The sequence below is a fragment of the Schistocerca gregaria genome, chromosome 7 (assembly GCF_023897955.1).
Source record: "Schistocerca gregaria isolate iqSchGreg1 chromosome 7, iqSchGreg1.2, whole genome shotgun sequence".
Classification (NCBI taxonomy): Eukaryota; Metazoa; Arthropoda; class Insecta; order Orthoptera; family Acrididae; genus Schistocerca; species Schistocerca gregaria.
In genome coordinates, this window is record NC_064926.1 from 533,906,509 (window position 1) to 533,924,228 (window position 17,720).

The window sequence follows — 17,720 nt, forward strand, 5'->3', positions numbered from 1 at the left end:
CATCAATAGCTACATCACAGTAGATAAAATACCCATTAATATTTGATAGTGTTGCCAGAAACATAACATTAAATTCTAGTATTTTACAACAAACCCAATTACTATTAGTAGTTACTAAGGAGGGCAGAAAGAAAGAGATGCTGGTTAAATTGGGACTAATTCATTCATCTATTCTGTAGAGCCTTCAGGGATGAGACCAGCTATATATTAACAAAATACAAGCAAGTCATTGAAACTCAGACTGAACATGGTATTAGCAATAAACTACCACTGTGCCAGTACTATGCAATATTATTCATACTTTTGTCATCCAAATGTAAACTAGTAAATTAGAAGAAACCTACTTCAAAAAGCTACTCCATCTTCAGGTATATTAAATCAGGATTTGGGGGCTTTATACACATTTTTAATACCATGCTTTCTCTTAATGCCTGTCATTGTAATTTCTTTTGTATTTTTATATTGGAAACAATTGTATGTTAGCAGGTGTTTGTTGTGGATTAAAAAGTACATCTGCTGCACTAAAATGGTTATTTGAAGTACATATTTCTTCTTAATTACTGAGGAAAAATAACTGAGGCCTGTGTATGCTTTTTGTACCTAAATTGTTTCTTTTCCTTTACCAAAGTAATGAAGTATTTATGATTTGTGCCTTAGTTTGTTTCACTATATATATAGTGTTTTAGATGGTTTTGCCATTGCTTGTCATATCTCTTAAATTCATGTGCATAATGCTTGCTTTGAGATTTTTCACTAACACAATTTAACACTTCATGCTACTTTCTCCTTCTTGTATTGAATAAAAGTTAAATTACATTATGATGAAGATTTGACAAAGTACATTTCGATCCTCAAATTGAATATGCATACTAAGGAAGGGGATATATTGAGTTATGTGGAAGTCTTTAAGTGAGAAGATAAAAATATAAATAAAAGACTCTAGCCCCAAGAAAGTGGTTCAGACGGAAAAGAGAGGCTTCAATGGAGACATTGTATGACAATACTATTGTGAAGAGTGGGACACACAGAATGCAGCAAACCACATCCAAGAATAACAGCAGTTGATCAATAGGGAATGATAGTAAAGGAAATAGATTAAGCATCCAGGAGTAAAAGATGTAATTATTTCCAAGGTAATAAGACATGAGGGTTAAAATACACAAAATGTTGTTTTTCTTCGATGTAGCGTTACATCCTCTGTGCTCTTGTTAGCAGGTTTTTTTGTATGCATTTTCATTTTATTGAAAGGACTCCTATATATCAGAAGAGCTGAATTTAAATCTCCGTATTTAGGTTTCTCTTGGTTGCCTGAAATTACCTGAGGCAAATGCTAAGGTTGTTCCATTAAAACAACTATGGTTAATATTTTGGCCATTCTTGACCAAAGAGAGCTAATGCTCTGTCCCAGTTATCCAGATATTGGTGTGACTTTTGAACACTAATCTTTCTATCTTCTTCTTGCTTGAGGACTATCTCAGCTGAATCTTAATCACACAATATTGTTAATAAACCAATATGTTAGTACACATCACTTCACTCCATGACTCAGGTGCATCAAAAGTTATTGCTTTTCCAAAAAGAAAGAGGGGAAAAAAAACAATTTGTTGTAAAAGGCTTTATTGCTAATGACACATTTCGCATGGTTCAGATTATTTGCAAGTAATAACAAAAAAAATTTTGTTATATAAAACACATGATCCTATCAGGCCCGTCAGTCGCCAAGATTAAGATATAATGGTGACATACTGAAATTATTGTACTTACCTTAAAACAGCAAAAGCACATTAGCCAAGTAATGGAAATGTTGTGGCTGACTTCTTGGACACTGGGTGGCCAATAATAATACAGTTAATTAGAGCACTCTGAATAAGTAATACTTTATTAATTCCAACACAATCTATCTTTGCTCGCCAGGCTCGGCTGTAGCTATGAAACTGCACGTGTGCACTTGCAGTTCAGAACACACTGAGTCACAATTATTGAGTGGTGTATTGATACAAGTTCATCATGGCCGTACTGTGGCTTCACTACAGTCACTAGAAAATACAAGTTTGTAGACACTTGTCGAAACAGTTCTGATAGCGTTGGCGCATAGGCACTGTTCACGGGAGTCCTCTGACAGGTGACACGGGCTCTGTCACGGTAAGTAGCCAGCACAATGGCTCTACTCTGACATTAACTTCCTGAAGTGGACAGGATATGACCTCAAACGAAACTGGCCTGCTTTCACCTTGTGATGCTATTTCATGGCAGAGGCCAGCAGCATTGACGCCTTGGAACTACGAGATTGCTTCTACCTAGCATCTCATTGGCACCTCGTGTTACTGCTTTGCTGTGCAAGACCTCTGCGGCGGTCAAAATTTCTTGTGCCACTTTCTTTGCTGGACAACACTGCAGCAAATCCTCAATAACTTAGTCTTAAAGCAAATAACGCAGTCTTCAGCTTTGGACCAGGAATGGCAAGATGAGTAAAGTTGTATTAAAAATGTTATTGAGCTCAGAATCAGTACTAACGCGACCATTACCAACGGGGGGAGGGGGGGGGGGGTGCTTTGTAGGCCCACTGGCTCAATATTTATGTGTTGTAACTAAGTATTTCAATATATGAACTTGAAATCAAAACTAATTGTCCATTACCACATCTACAATTGAGTGATCATAGGATTTGTTAATTAAAACTGATTTATTTGTTTTTATTCTCCATGGGCCTTAAAAGCCCCACCCCCCAACCCCCTCCGTGGCGTAAATAACACCAAGGAAAGATTTCAGATGGTTGAGACTGGTTTTAAACTTTTAAAATGAAACAAACTTTTGCATTGTTTTCTCCAAACATATTTTTATGAATTCAACCATTTTTGTTTTCATTGTTTCTGTTGCTGTTGAACAAGTAACATGAATAGGCAATGTTTACTTGATAGTTCTATTGAAGGAGTGCTCGAAGAAGTCCTGAATGAATCAGATTTAGGTGAAACTGAAGTGGATGATGATGTGGAAGAAATTGGAACTGATTCACCATCTGAGAATGGAGAAGAGGTTCAGCCCAACCCACTGGATGCCAATGATACCAACTACGATAAATTCATTGCCAAAAGTGGACATGAGTATGTGAAGGAGCTATCTCGAGAATATCAGATTTCTGACTAAAATAGAGTGCAGGAAAGAATGGGACTAAGACAACAAGGAGAAACTGAGTCTCTGAAAGAGGCTATACAGGTCACTTACACCCCATTCTATGAAACTAATAAAACTACACTCAGTTGAAGGGGTCTCCCAACTAGGAATTCAGCACACCAATATAAATGAGTTATTTTGTTATACAGGGCTCTTACTAATCACGGGTTCAAATTGTTATAATAAGATAACTGTCCAAGATTTGTGGTTTGTGCTTCAGGGCCAACAAGTGTACTATGGCTCAATGAGTCAGACCTGATTTTTTCCAGTTGACTAAAATATTGAGGTTTGATGATAAGAATACAAGCTTGAATTCTTCATTTCATTGTATCCTATTCCTGATCTACACACCACAGAAGATGAGATGTTGTCCTTCTTCTGTGTTCACTGCCCATTCAAGGTGTTTTTAAAAGAGAAGGAGAACATGCCATTCTAATTAGAATGCTGTCTGATTCGGAGACTAGATATGTTATCAGCAGGTACGTCTAAAGAAGAAAGTCTGGAAATGCACAGCATCTAAATGGATCAATGGGTATTGCAGAGACACTAATAAAACCCAGTGAGAAATCGGGCCAGATTGTTACTATGGATCGGTATTACACTTCAGTGGAGCTTGCTGAGACACTGTAGAATGATTTTCACCTGACACTCGTTGGCACCCTGCAGTTGAACAGATGACATACACTCATCCATCTTCATATATACTGGCCCTCAGACACAGAGGTCACCAGTTACTGTCACAGCAACTCTAGTCCACGGGAAACCAAAGCGACTGCTGTTGATACTTTTGACTTATCAGTCAGAAAGGTTGATTTGTGAGGACTCAAAAAACAGTAATTCTACAAAAGAGTGTGGACACCATAGACAAGATGGCAAGACATTACAGCACGAAGAGAGGAACAAGAAGATGGCCTACATCTCTCTTATTCACAGTCATTAATATAACAGCAATAAATGAATATCAGACTTTCTTCTCAGCTTTCCAATTTGGAAAAAGAATTAGCTTAATAGCAGGATGGTTTTCCTCACTAACTCGGCTCTTGAACTAATAAGGCCACATGTAGATAAATGGGCCTGAAATTTATACGGGCTTCAGAAGCCAGCAATAATGGCAATGGAAAGCATCACACAGTGAAAACTTAGCTGCACTGTTGAATATTCACCATCACAGAAGAGCCAGGAACATGAACAGTGCCACTTATGCTGCAAAGAAGCTGCACCTTCGAAGGTAAAGTACGAGAAGTTGGGAAAATCAACTGTTCCCTGCTGCTGTCTGTGGAAAACACAGTAATAAGACAAGTGTTGCATCAAAATGTGTTTCAGATTGAGACAGTAAATGTTTGCTTCATGTAGCAGACTAAAATTAAATAGTTGGTTTTTAAAAGAGAACACAATTATGAATGTTACTGGAACAAAATTGTGCAAAGTGAATTTTATGATTTGTTGATTTTGTTCCTATTATAATTTAATTTTTTATTATCAGTATACAAAAATAATGTTTAACATTACTAAATGTTCTCAGTGGTGTCAGAAGTATAGAAACTTGCATTATGATAAATTAAACTGCCAGTTTCTTTATTCCCATTATCTGACTAAAGCCCCTTCCATTATATTAAGGCAAGTACAGTAATTTTTATACTTCACCATTAGCACCATCTGATTGGTTTGTGTTTTTTATGTAACAAAAGCTTTTTTTTATTGCTTGTAGGTAATTGGAAGATGTGTGAAACAGGTCATTAGCAATTAACTCTTTTGCAGTAGAGACAATTTTTGTTAAAAAAAAGAACATATTAATATTTAATTAATTGAAATTCTACTGTGGGCAAAAAAGGCTAATGAAAACTTCTCCATTTGTCTTTTGTGTGATTGTCTGTCAAATAACAGGCTTTCCTCTGCATCCTCCTTATCTTCCCTCTCATGTCATGGACCTCATTCAAATGCCATTTGCTTTCCAGCCTTTTATGGTCTTGTAAGTTTTGTGAGTTCTTTGACTAAATGACATACAAGGCCTTTTTGCTTGCCACTTGTTCTGCTAAAATGGTTATGATAGACATTTCAGTTTTTTGCACAAAAGTATCAGCAAAGGCCTGACATTATACAGCACTATACTAGTGAGCATTGTTCTTTATTTACAGGGTGTACATAAAGTCTGGGAACACTTTCAATTATTTATTGCACAAGAACCAAACATTGTACAGATTTCATACATATGTCATTTTGGAGAGAAACCCTGAAAGTTTTTTTTTTTTTTTTTTTTTTTTTTTTTTTTTTTTTTTTTTTTTTTTTTTTCTTCCATGTATACCGCCACAGCGTGGTTTGGCAACTTGGTTAGTTAGCGCTAGTTGCAAACATGGCGAGTTCAGGTGCGGAGTGAACTTTCTGTGTGTTGGAGTTCGACAAAAACAAGGAAGGCCATTTACAGCTGACACAACAAATTCCTTACAATGCATTGCTTGTGCCCAGCAAAGAGAAGCAGACACCCCAGTGTGAGTGAAATGAGTATGGAGTGCGTACGAGAGACATTCATAAGGAGTCCAAAGAAATCGGTTTATCATGCATCCCGTGAGCTCGAAGTGGCTTGAATGACAGTGTGGAAAGTCCTGCGACAGAAGTTATCTATGAAAGCATTCAAATTCGAGCTAGTGCAAAAGCTCAATGACAATGACAAAGACAAGCGCTTTGAGTTTTGTTTGCAGTTGCAACAATTGAATGTGGATGGGGATGGCATTGTTGATCACTTAATTTTTAGCAACAAAGCAACTTTTCACACTAATGGGAAAATGAACAGGCATAATTGTGGAATCTGGGGTACAAAGCACCCACATGAATGCCTTGAATTTGAGTGTGATTCCCCAAAGGTAAATTTTTTTGTGCCTTGTCACGTCGAAAACTGTACCGTCCATTCTTCTTTGCCGAGAGCAGTGTCACTAGATATTCCTACTTGGACATAATGTAGGAATGGCTGATGCCTCAGAAATGCAGTCGGACTCTCCGTTCATCTTTCAGCAGGACGGGGCTCCACTCCATTTTCATTGTGAAGTTTGTGGGTACCTGAAAACGGAGTTGCTGCATTGATGGATCATCTATGCTACAGAAGGGATAGCTGTTTCAGGAAATGGCCTACTAAAGATCCATGGGATGTAGCAGGACTCTGGGAGAGAATATGGGAAGTGACTGCCACAGTCAACGGTGCCATGCAGGGCTAGCTTTTTTTAAAACACAACAACACCACACACATACCTTTCAAAGTTGCTCTTCAAAATCCAATATGTATGACATCTGTACAATGTTTAGTTCAATAAATAATTGAAAGTGTTCCCGGGTTTTATGTACACCTTGTATTTTACGTAATCTAGGTATACTTTGTTCTTACATTGGAAGCAGTTGGTTTGTTTTATTGATATGCGAGAAACTACCGTCTCCCACTGTAACCCATGAAAATGACACTATACCTTGACATCCACAATGAATTACTTACATCAGTAAAGCAGAGGGTGAGAAATGTGTTCGAACCCTGAGACCTCCAGATCAGTTGGAGAACAAACAAAACACTGCAGCTACATCATTGCTGTGGTAATGAAAATCCTTGTACCATTGCTGCCAACGATTGATCATTGTGCATAGTTGTACCTTCAACTTAGTATTCAAGGTAGCACTCATCACAGTTCTGTGACAGGATTCCATCACCATGTTCATAGGCACAAGAATATGTAGCAGTATTGAGAAGACATTCTTGGTAGTTATTTCAGTAAAAATAGTGCCTGCCAGTGTGGGGGGAGTGGAGAGTCGTATTGGCATTATAGTGCATTGTTTTTTTTTAATCTGCCGAACAAAGTTATCGTCTTTGATGAAGAGCTATTAGATGTATTGACTGGAAGTGATAATGAAGACGAAAACTTCAGCAATTTCTTGGAAGGTAAAGACATTTATCTCATCCTATAATAAATAGAGAGTGGTTGCAAATGTATTCAGTTTTGAAATAAAAAAAATTATAAGCCAACAATGAAGTTGATGGGAGTTGCATGTTACACTTGACACTGACAAAAGCTTTCGGGGTTGAGTAGCAAACACATGCAGTACTACCACAGCACTGTGGTAACAATTTACCCACTTGACTAAAACAGCAAAAGAGTTATATATGCAGATAAGGGCCAAGTAATGAGCACATAAGATATAGTTATTGAAATGTATTTCTGAAAAAGTTTTAAACATAAAACTTTCTACAGCTGCTTTAACAAATACTTTGCTATCTTTTATATATTTAGCAGCTGTCTTATTTCATCTCTTTCTGTTGACTCTACATTAATTAGAAGACTATTAAGCCCTTCGAATGCTGTGTGATTATGTAACAAATAATTATGTATTTACTGATTCAGGTGGTAGAGAAATTTAATGACCCGCTGAGTCCTGACTTCATATTTATGCTTAGTTCAAAAGCTGGAGGATGTGGGTTAAACTTGATTGGTGCAAATCGCTTGGTAATGTTTGACCCAGATTGGAATCCTGCAAACGACGACCAAGCTATGGCTCGTGTTTGGCGTGATGGGCAACGAAAGCAATGTTTTATATACAGGTATGTGCTACCTAGATAAGTATAAGAATTATAAATATGTAAAAAATCATATAAAATGTACCTTTTTGTGAGTAATGAGAACTGCCATTGTTTACAAAGAAACTTATATAATTTATTTATTTCTGGATGTTTACCACTTACAAAATATTCACCACTTACAAAATATGAGACTGAAGATAACAAACTGGAGAAATGAAATATGAGCATCTGAAAATTAATACTCTATAACCATTAATGACACTAATTACATTTTGATGAGATCATCTCTTAAGCCGAAAGATGAACTGACGGTACATTAAATACATCTGAGTTGAGAACAGGTGGACATTGGAGGATGCAGCAGGATAAGTGTTTCAACATTTCAAATCTAAAATTGCTCTGTTTTCCTCCTCCAGAAGCATCAGTGAGGGCAGGTGCATTCTTGTGATGAAAAAAAAATTCAATTCTAGGATCCCTTTTAATATACTGTTTCATCTAGTTGTCCCAGGAGACTGATGTAGTGTTCACCAGTTATTTTGATCAATAAGATGACTTCCTTTTCTGCCTCAGAAAACACTGATCAGATCCTTTCAAGCCCATGAATGCAACTTCCCCACGTCTTACCCACAATAACAGATTTATGCATAGTCTAAATATACACTATGTGATCAAAAGTAGCTGGATCCCCAAAACCATACTGTTTTCATATTAGGTGCATTGTGCTGCCACCTACTGCCAGGTACTCCATATCAGTAACCTCAGTAGTCATTAGACATCGTGAGAGAGCAGAATGGGGCACTTCGCAGAACACACAGACTTTGAATGGTGTCAGGTAATTGGGTGTCATGTATGTCATACGTCTGTATTGGAGATTTCCACACTCCTGAACATCCGTAGGTCCACTGTTTCCAATGTGAAGGGACATGTACAGCACAAAAGTGTACAAGTCGACCTCATCTGTTGACTGACAGAGACCGCTGACAGTTGAATAGGCAGATATCTATCCAGACCATCACACAGGAATTCCAAACTGCATCAGGATCTACTGCAAGTACAAGTACTATGACAGTTTGGCGGAAGGTGAGAAAACTTGGATTTCATAGTCAAGTGGCTGCTCATAAGCCTCACATCATGCCAAACGATGCCTCATTTGGTGTAAGGAGCGTAAACATTGGACAATTGAACTGTGGAAAAACATTATGTGGAGTGATGAATCACAGTACACAATGTGGCAATCCAGTGGCAGGGTGTGGGTATGGCGAATGCCTGGTGAACATCATCTGCCAGTGTGTGTAGTGCCAACTAAAATTTGGAGGTAGTGGTGTTATGGTGCGGTCATGTTTTTCATGTAGGGGGCTTGCACCCCTTAGGTTTTTTTTTTTTTTTGTTGTTTTGTTTTTTGTGCCACTATCACAGCACAGGCCTACATTGATGTTTTAAGCACATTCTTGCTTCCCACTGTTCAAGAGCAATTCGGGGATGGCGGTTGCATCTTTCAACACAATCGAGCACCTGCTCATAATGCACGGCCTGTGGTGGAGTCGTTATATGACAATAACATCCCTGTAATGGCCAGGCCTGCACAGAGTCCTGACCTAAATCCTGTAGAACACCTTTGGGATGTTTTTGAATGCTGACTTTGTGCCAGGCCTCACCGACCGACATCGGTAGCTCTACGCAGTGAAGCACTCCGTGAAGAATGAGCTGCCATTCCCCAAGAAACCTTCCAGCATCTGATTGAATGTATGCCTGCAAGGGTGGAAGCTGCCATCAAGGCTAAGGGTGGGCAAACCCCATATTGAATTCCAGCATTACCAATGGAGGGTGCCATAAACTTTGTAAATCATTTTCAGCCAGGTGTCGCCATATTTTTGATCACATAGTGTTGCTGAGATATGTGTTTTTCATCTGCTTTTGGTTGGCACAAAGCTCTCTCAAATTTAAACTATTACAGATTGACTCATTCTTCATCTAACATATGCTTTCTTCGAAAAAGACATCACTAAAAAACACAAAATATTATTGGACACATTCTAGATATCTTCATCTAAGGTTACACTTTTGGGATGTTCTTCATGCGGATTTTCAGAATGAAAAATATGACCACATTTGAATTCAGTTCCTTTTTCATAACAGTTGGAAATGAAAGGGCAGACTCCTTATACGCCTTCACAAGCCTTAGATGAATTCCCATAATGGATAAGCCATCTAAAACAAATAATTTTGATAAAAGCATAGTACTCCAAATTATTCAGCTGAAAGAAACACAACATAGTTACTTTTAAAAAACCACATAAAGAACACTATAATAAAAAGGAATACATCACCCATGCTAACACTGCCTCTGCGCTAGGGTAAGAACTCTTCACTTTGCCTATAGGACTTAAGTTCTCTGCCACTGTTCATGGTGAAGGGAGTAAGTTTGCAACAAGTACTTTTAATAACTATCCCATATTTAGTCTTTGGAATAAAGATGGTAAACTGAACTACCAGTTCTGTCTGATAGTGACAATCTCCTGCATATTGTATTGTTGCTCCCCTTTCAATGAAATTAAGTTATTTGTAACTCATACACTTATACAAAATGTTGTTCCCTTCGGTTTAACTATCCAGAGAGATTTACTTTCACCTTGGAAATTTTAGAAGCCAAGAATAATTTCCCACCTGCAAGAACACCGAAGGTACCATGATCCACATCAAATAAGTTATTGGAAAGTCTGTGGTGGAATATGAATAATCTAAGGAGTAACAGTAACAAGTCAACAAATTGTTGATGTGTTGAGTCACTGTCAGGCTCATAAACAAGATGAGGAGCCTTGTTAGTTTTCTCCTTCAGAGCCACAGAATACAAATACACACACATACACCTGCATGGCTACATTGACCCAGAACTGCAGCTCAGTGGATATGCAGGGTTTGTGCAGGTTAAGTGGATGAGGGGAGAAAGGAGGTGGGTGCAGGGTATGAGAGCTAGAGAAGTGTGGCTGATGGCTGGGAAAGAGGGGCAGTAGGCACCTGAAACAAGAATGTGGCTTCTTATGCCTCTAGAGAGCGGAAGTTGTCTGTGAAGCTCGCTGTGTATTGCGAGCAGAGGGGACATAAAACGTTGGGAGATGCACACTATTCATGTGAGAGTGTGAATGCAGAATGAATTAAATTAGGGTCATAAGGTGGGTGTGGGGCAGGGGCTAACAGAGATCAAGGCCAGAAGGATTACAATATCAAAGTAAATGTTGCAAAGACAATCCAATCCATGTAACACAGACAAGCTTGCTTTGGGTCTGAAGAGTCCAGATGACAGGTTGTGAAACAGACTTTGAAATCAAGCATGTTGTGTTCAGCACTGTGCTTCACCACTAGGTGATAAACTTAGTTCTTGATTTCAGTTGGGCAGTGGCTGTTCATTCTGTTAGACAACTGGTTGGTGATGCACTCACAAAAAAGAAAAATTCCATCATTGCATGACTGCTGTCACATGTGTCCCTACCTTTGAAGTGATAGGATAGATTGGAGTCAGTTGTATGTATGTATTTATTTATTGGACAGGTCTTGTGCTTGGGTGTTCTGCAGAGGTATGGGTTTGGGAATAAATGTAACATAAGGGTGGAACAGTATATTATTTAGCCTGGGTGAGTTGCAGTATACTGTATTTACAGGGTTGTGGGTAGGATGTTACACATTTTCTGGCACAACACATAGTCAAAGCCCCAGCAAAGGATATGGTTAAGTTGTTTCTGTCAGAGATGATATTCGGAGGTGAGGGGATGCTGCTTCACAGTTTGCTACTAGGGTGGTCATAGAATTATGGTCGTATTTAGGTAAAGCCTGTCTGTGAAGGCCATAGTATCATCTTCAGCGCTCTAGGCAAGAGATTGCTTATCACTGCAGACTCACATTCACAAGTAGACTTTCTATACGGGAGAGACTTTTTAATGTGAGAGGGATGGCAGCAAGTAATGTTGAAAGTGGTCTTGATATGAAAAGTTTGGATGGAGCCATCAGGGGGATGGAGGTAAATGGTATGTGGCACGCCAGCTTAGAATTACTGCATGAAGTGAGTGGAAGAGGTATTGAGGCCTTGGAGAAGTGAGGGTAGTGCATCTTGGCTCTAGTTCCAAACCATGAGTGGACCTGAACCAGACAAGAAGCTTGGGATTTTTATGTGACTAGGAAGGTTTCTTCTAGATGGCCCATAAATAGGTTGACATAGAAGTGTGCCATGCAGATTCTCGTGGATGTGCTGCAGATTTCTCAATCTTCACTCCAAGGATGAAGTAGTTACTCATAAGGATGTAGTTTGTAAGGTGTTCAAGGAAAGAGGTGGTGGGTTGGAGTCTGTAGAACATTGAGAGAGGTAGTGTTAGACAGCGGCAAGGTCACGGGTATGGGTGAACTTGACGATATGAAGGTGGTATCTACATTGATATTTATGGATCAGGTTCTTAATGAGCCAGGGATGGTTGAGAGGTGGTGATGTGTGTCATTGATTTGAAAGCCAGGCTGCAGACAGTCAGTTTAATGTGTTGGGCAACAAGTGCTGAGATTATTTCTGTGAGGTCACAAGTTCATTAAGGATACTTTATTCATCTTCACCCAGACCTAAAAAAAAAAAATGAGTCCCCATTAGTTCTCTGCCTCAACACCTTCTCTTCCCTACATTTCATTTGGTTCTTCTCATACCTGCATACCACCTTCCTGAATAATGATCTTCACTTCTCCGATGTCACCATCCGAACCTGGTAATGACCTCCACCTCTATGATGTCACCATCCATACCTATCCATGCCATGCCTGCTAACTTCACAGTATCTGCATTTTGATAGCTGCCATCTCTTTCAAGCTAACAATTTTCTCTCATTTAGTTTGGCTACTCCTGGCCAGAGCATCTACAGTGTTCAGCAATCCCTTGCCCAGTGTGCTGAATGTCTTACTAAGGTCTACACAGACAGGCATTACTCTCAAACCTAGTTTACAAACAGATTTCTATTGCTGTATCCACACATACATCTAATCTTCTGGTAATCCCCATGAACCAGTTGTGAAGGAGTGCCCCTTCCATCAGCCAGTGTCATCCCAAACTGGAATAAGCCAACCATATCCTTCACCAGGACTTAGACTATTTATCATTGTGCTCAGACATGAGGAACTCTGTATCCACAATCTTTCCCACCCCTCCCAAAGTGGTATTATGCTGCCCACCATATCTATGTAACTTCAGATTCCATCCATAGGCCACACCTGCTCCAACCCATTGCCACATGGGTCATAACAGAGAATTGTGAAGGTGGTTGGATGATGCTCTGCCAGGCACTTACATGTGATTTGCAATGCATTATGTGCCCAGTACACCCACACCAGCACATCCTACTTCAGTCCTGTCACAGTTTGATCCTATTCATTTAGAGACAGGATCACATGTGAAAGCCGTCATATAACATAACAGCTCAGCATTAACATTTACACAGCATTTTATGCGAGGATGACTGCCAACCAGGCATCCACCCAAATGAGTGGCTACTCAATCTCCACTGGATCCTGCCCCATGAACCTAACTTCACTCATCCTACACTCACATCTTCCTCTTCACTGTTTCTTTCCACTGTTCTCTCTACCCCTGCCAATCCACTGTAACACATCATTGTGCACTACACACAACTCCCTCTGCCTGTGACCAGAGTGAGCTCATTGGTGTTAAATTCCTAACCCGGGTGCCTGCTACCTCTACTTCCCAGCCATCATCCATACTACCCCAGTCCTCCCTCCTCCTCCCCTTCTCTTTTCTACCCTCACTTACTACAATAACACAACCATTTATCCCGGTTGAGCTTCTGTGTCAGGTCAATGTTGTCAACTAGGACAATGTAGTTGTGCAAGTGTATGTGTACTACATAGCTCTGGGGTGGATTTGTCTGAAAGCTAGCAAAGCTTTGAATCTTGTTTATTTGCCTATTGGTGACACATTGCCTCAACTATGTGGTGAGTTGCTAGCTTTACTCTTAAATTATCCATATTCCACTTTAGAATTTTTATTTGTTTTGTACTGTAGGTAGGCATCTGCCTGGCCAGTACACTGATTTTGTGTTCTTCTTCTGAGACACATTAATTGCGCGGGCTAAAGATCGAAAAATGAATATATATTAATATGTGTGTGTAAGTCAGATGACAGTCTGAACTGTAGCGAGTTTCAGTTGATCACCGCAGCCATGATGTAGTCTTCTCCAGTGAGTGTAAGCAGGTCATTGTCTTGTTACTCTATTCTGTTTGTAGTATCACATACTACTCAAACACACGATGCCTGCCACACAGTACACCATGCATATTGTGGACATGGAAAGTAGTTTCTTGCCCCTGACATGTAGGCTACCCTGCAGAGCAGTTCAGTGAGGCAGAACGATGCTATTCCCACACAACATTACTATTCCCACACAACACACCTGTCATACAGGGCAGCCTATATAGCAGGTCTGAAAAAAAAGAAAAACACACACACACACACACACACACACACACACACACACACACACACACCTGTGCCTGTATGTGTGCTCCTATTGGAGCTAGCAAGTTGTAAAACCCACAGTGCTGACACTCATGGAGTTGAGTGTTTGTGTGCCAAATTTTGGATGAAATCAATCTTGCAGCTTCAGAGGAGGTCCCAGGCATACACACAGTGTGTGATATATTTATTGACATTGAGTCGTTGTAGAATCTTATAACAAGCCCTGAGCTCAAACATAATGAGGTATCTTGAACAGAATGACCTCCTCCATGCCAGTCAAAAGTTCGATCATACAGGGTATCAAGTGAAATTTGTGACTTGATTGAGGACTTTCTGGTAGGGAGGATGCAGCACATTATTTTGGATAGAGAGTCATGGTCAGATGTAGAAGTGACTTAAGGTTTGCCCAAGGGAGATGTGTTGGGACCCTTGCTGTTCATGTTGTATATTAATGACCTGGCAGACAATATTAATAGTAACCTCAAACTTTTTGCGAGTGATGCAGTTATCTGTAGCGAAGTACTGTCTGAAAGGAGCTGCATAAATATTCAGTCACATCTTGATAAGATTTTGAAGTGGTGCGAAAATTGGCAACTTGCTTTAAATGTTCAGAAATGTTAAAGTGTGCACTTCACAAAATGAAGAAATGTAGTATCATATTACTACAATATCAGTGAGTCACAGTTGGAATCAACTAACTCTTAAAAATACCTGGGTGTAACATTTTGTAGGGATATGAAATACAATGATCAAATAGGCTCACTTGTGGATAAATGTAATAGACTTAGGTTTATTGGTAGAATACTGGGGAAGTGCAATCAGTATACAAAGGAGATTGCTTACAAATCACTCATGCAACCCATTCTAGAATATTGCTGAAGTGAGTGGGACTCATGCCAAATAGTACTAATGGGGGGATATTGAACATATACAGAGGACAGCATGAATTGTTACACATATTCTTTAGCCTTGGGAGAGTGTCAGAAATGCTGAAGAAACTGAACTGGCAGGCTCTTGAAAATAGATGTAAACTATCCCGAGAGAGTCCACTAAAAAAGTTTAAAGAACCATTTTTAATTGATGGCTCGCATAGGGATCCTGAGGACAAGATTATAAAAGTTACAGCATGCACAGAGCCATTCAAATAATCGTTCTTCCCACACTCCATACAAGAATGGATTGGTGGGGAGGCTTGTGCTTGCCTCAGTGATACAGATAGCCATAGTTATGAGTGACTAGAACTCAATAGTAGGAAAAGGAAGAGAAGGAAACGTAGTAGGTGAATATGGAATGGGAGTAAGGAATGAAAGAGGAAGCCGCCAGGTAGAATTTTGCACAGAGCATAATAGCTAACACTTGGTTCAAGAATAATGAAAGACGGTTGTATACATGGAAGAAGCATGGAGAGATAGATAATATAATGGTAAGACAGAGATTCAGGAACCAGGTTTTACATTGTAAGACATTTCCAGGGGCAGATGTGGACTCTGACCACAATCTATTGCTTACGAACTGTAGATTAAAACTGAAGACACCGCAAAAAGGTGGAAATTAGAGGAGATGGGGCCTGGATAAACTGAAAGAACCAGAGGTTGTAGAGAGTTTCAGGGAGAGCATTAGGGAACGATTGACAAGAATGGGGGAAAGAAATACAGTAGAAGAAGAAAGGGTAGCTTTGAGAGATGAAATAGTGCAGGCAGCAGAAGAGCAAGTAGGTAAAAAGACTAGATCTAATAGAAATTCTTGGGTAACAGAAGATATATTGAATTTAACTGATGAAAGGAGAAAATACAAAAATGCTGTAAATGAAGCAGGCAAAAAGGAATACAAACGTCTCAAAAATGAGATCGACAGGAAGTGCAAAATGGCTAAGCGGGGAGGGGGGAGGGGGGCTAGAGGACAAATCTAAGGATGTAGAGGAAAATTAGAGACCCTTGGAGAAAAGAGAACCACTCGCATGAATATCAAGAGCTCAGATGGAAAACCAGTTCTAATGGAAAGCAGAAAGGTAGAAGGAGTATATAGTGGGTCTATACAAGGGTGATGTTCTTGAGGACAATATTATGGAATGGAAGAGAATGTAGATGAAGATGAAATAGGAGATATGATCCTGCATGAAGAGTTTGACAGAGCACTGAAAGACCTAAGTAGAAACAAGGCCCTGGGAGTATACAACATTGCATTATAACTACTGACAGCCTTGGGAGCGCCAGGCCTAATTAAACTCTACCATCTAGTGAGCAAGATGTATGTGACAGGTGAAATACCCTCAGACTTCAAAAATAATGTAATAATTCCAATCCCAAAGAAAGCATGTGTTGACATATGTTAAAATTACCAAACTATCAGATTAATAAGCCACGGCTGCAAAATACTAACACAAATTCTTTACAGACGAATGGAAAAAATGGTAGAAGCCGACCTCGGAGAAGATCAGTTTGGATTCCATAGAAATGTTGGATCACATGAGGCAATACTGACCCTACGACTTATCTTAGAAGAAAGATTCAGGAAAGGCAAACCTACGTTTCTAGCATTTGTAGACTTAGAGAAAGCTTTTGACAATGTTGAATGGAATACGCTCTTTCAAATTCTGAAAGTGGCAGGGGTAAAATACAGGGAGCGAAAGACTGAAAGGCTATTTACAATTTGTTAAGGAAACAAAAGAAAAATGAGGAGTAGGAATTAAAATCCATGGAAAAGAAATAAAAACTTTTGAAGTTCGCCGATGACATTGTAATACTGTCAGAGACAGCAAAGGACCTGGAAGAGCCTGAACGGAATGGACAGTGTCTTGAAAGAGAGACATAATGAACATCAACAAAAGCAAAATTAGGATAATGGAATGTAGTCAAATTGAATGGAGTGATGCTGCGGGAATTAGATTAGGAAATGAGACGCTTAAAGTAGTAAATGAGTTTTGCTATTTGGGGAGCAAAATAACTGATGATGGTCGAAGTAGAGGGGATATAAAATGTAGACTGGCAATGGCAATGGCAAGGGCAAGGAGAGTGTTTCTGAAGAGGAGAAATTTATTAACATCGAGTATAGATTTAAGTGTCAGGAAGTCGTTTCTGAAAGTATTTGTATGGAGTGTAGCCGTGTATGGAAATGAAACGGGGACGATAAATAGTTTATACAAGAAGAGAATAGAAGCTTTCAAAATGTGGTGCTACAGAAGAACGCTGAAGATTAGATGGGTAGATCACATAACTAATGAAGAAATATTGAATAGAATTAGAGAGAAGAGAAATTTGTGGTGCAAATTGACTAGAAGAAGGGATTGGTTGGTAGGGCATATTCTGAAGCATTAAGGGATCACCAATTTAGTATTGGAGGGCAGTGTGGAGGGTAAAAATGGAAGTGGGAGACCAAGAGGTGAATACACTAAACAGATTCAGATGGATTTAGGTTGCAGTAGGTATTGGGAGATGAAGAAGCTTGCACAGGATAGAGTAGCATTGAGAGCTGCATCAAACCAGCCTCTGGACTGAAGAC

General features: G+C 39.4%; 2 protein-coding genes across 4 annotated transcripts in view; one reads left to right on the forward strand and one right to left on the reverse strand.

Moving 5' to 3' along the window:
* The window catches only part of LOC126282024 (DNA repair and recombination protein RAD54-like), a 46,213-nt gene that overhangs the window by 17,104 nt on the left and 11,389 nt on the right, over positions 1-17,720 (forward strand). Inside the window, exon 3 of the mRNA XM_049981420.1 lies at positions 7,548-7,744. Within this exon, the coding sequence (XP_049837377.1) occupies positions 7,548-7,744 (197 nt within the window). The remainder of the gene's footprint in view (positions 1-7,547; positions 7,745-17,720) is intronic.
* LOC126282025 (protein lethal(2)k10201) overlaps positions 7,832-17,720 on the reverse strand; it is a 224,791-nt gene continuing 214,902 nt past the window's right edge. For 2 of the 3 annotated variants that reach the window (XM_049981424.1, XM_049981422.1), the window contains one exon: positions 7,835-9,931. In XM_049981424.1, coding sequence (XP_049837381.1) covers positions 9,777-9,931 — 155 coding nt within the window. In that variant the 3' untranslated portion in view covers positions 7,835-9,776. Of the gene's footprint in view, positions 9,932-17,720 lie in introns of all 3 variants that reach the window. The other variant, XM_049981421.1, reaches the window with a different exon arrangement.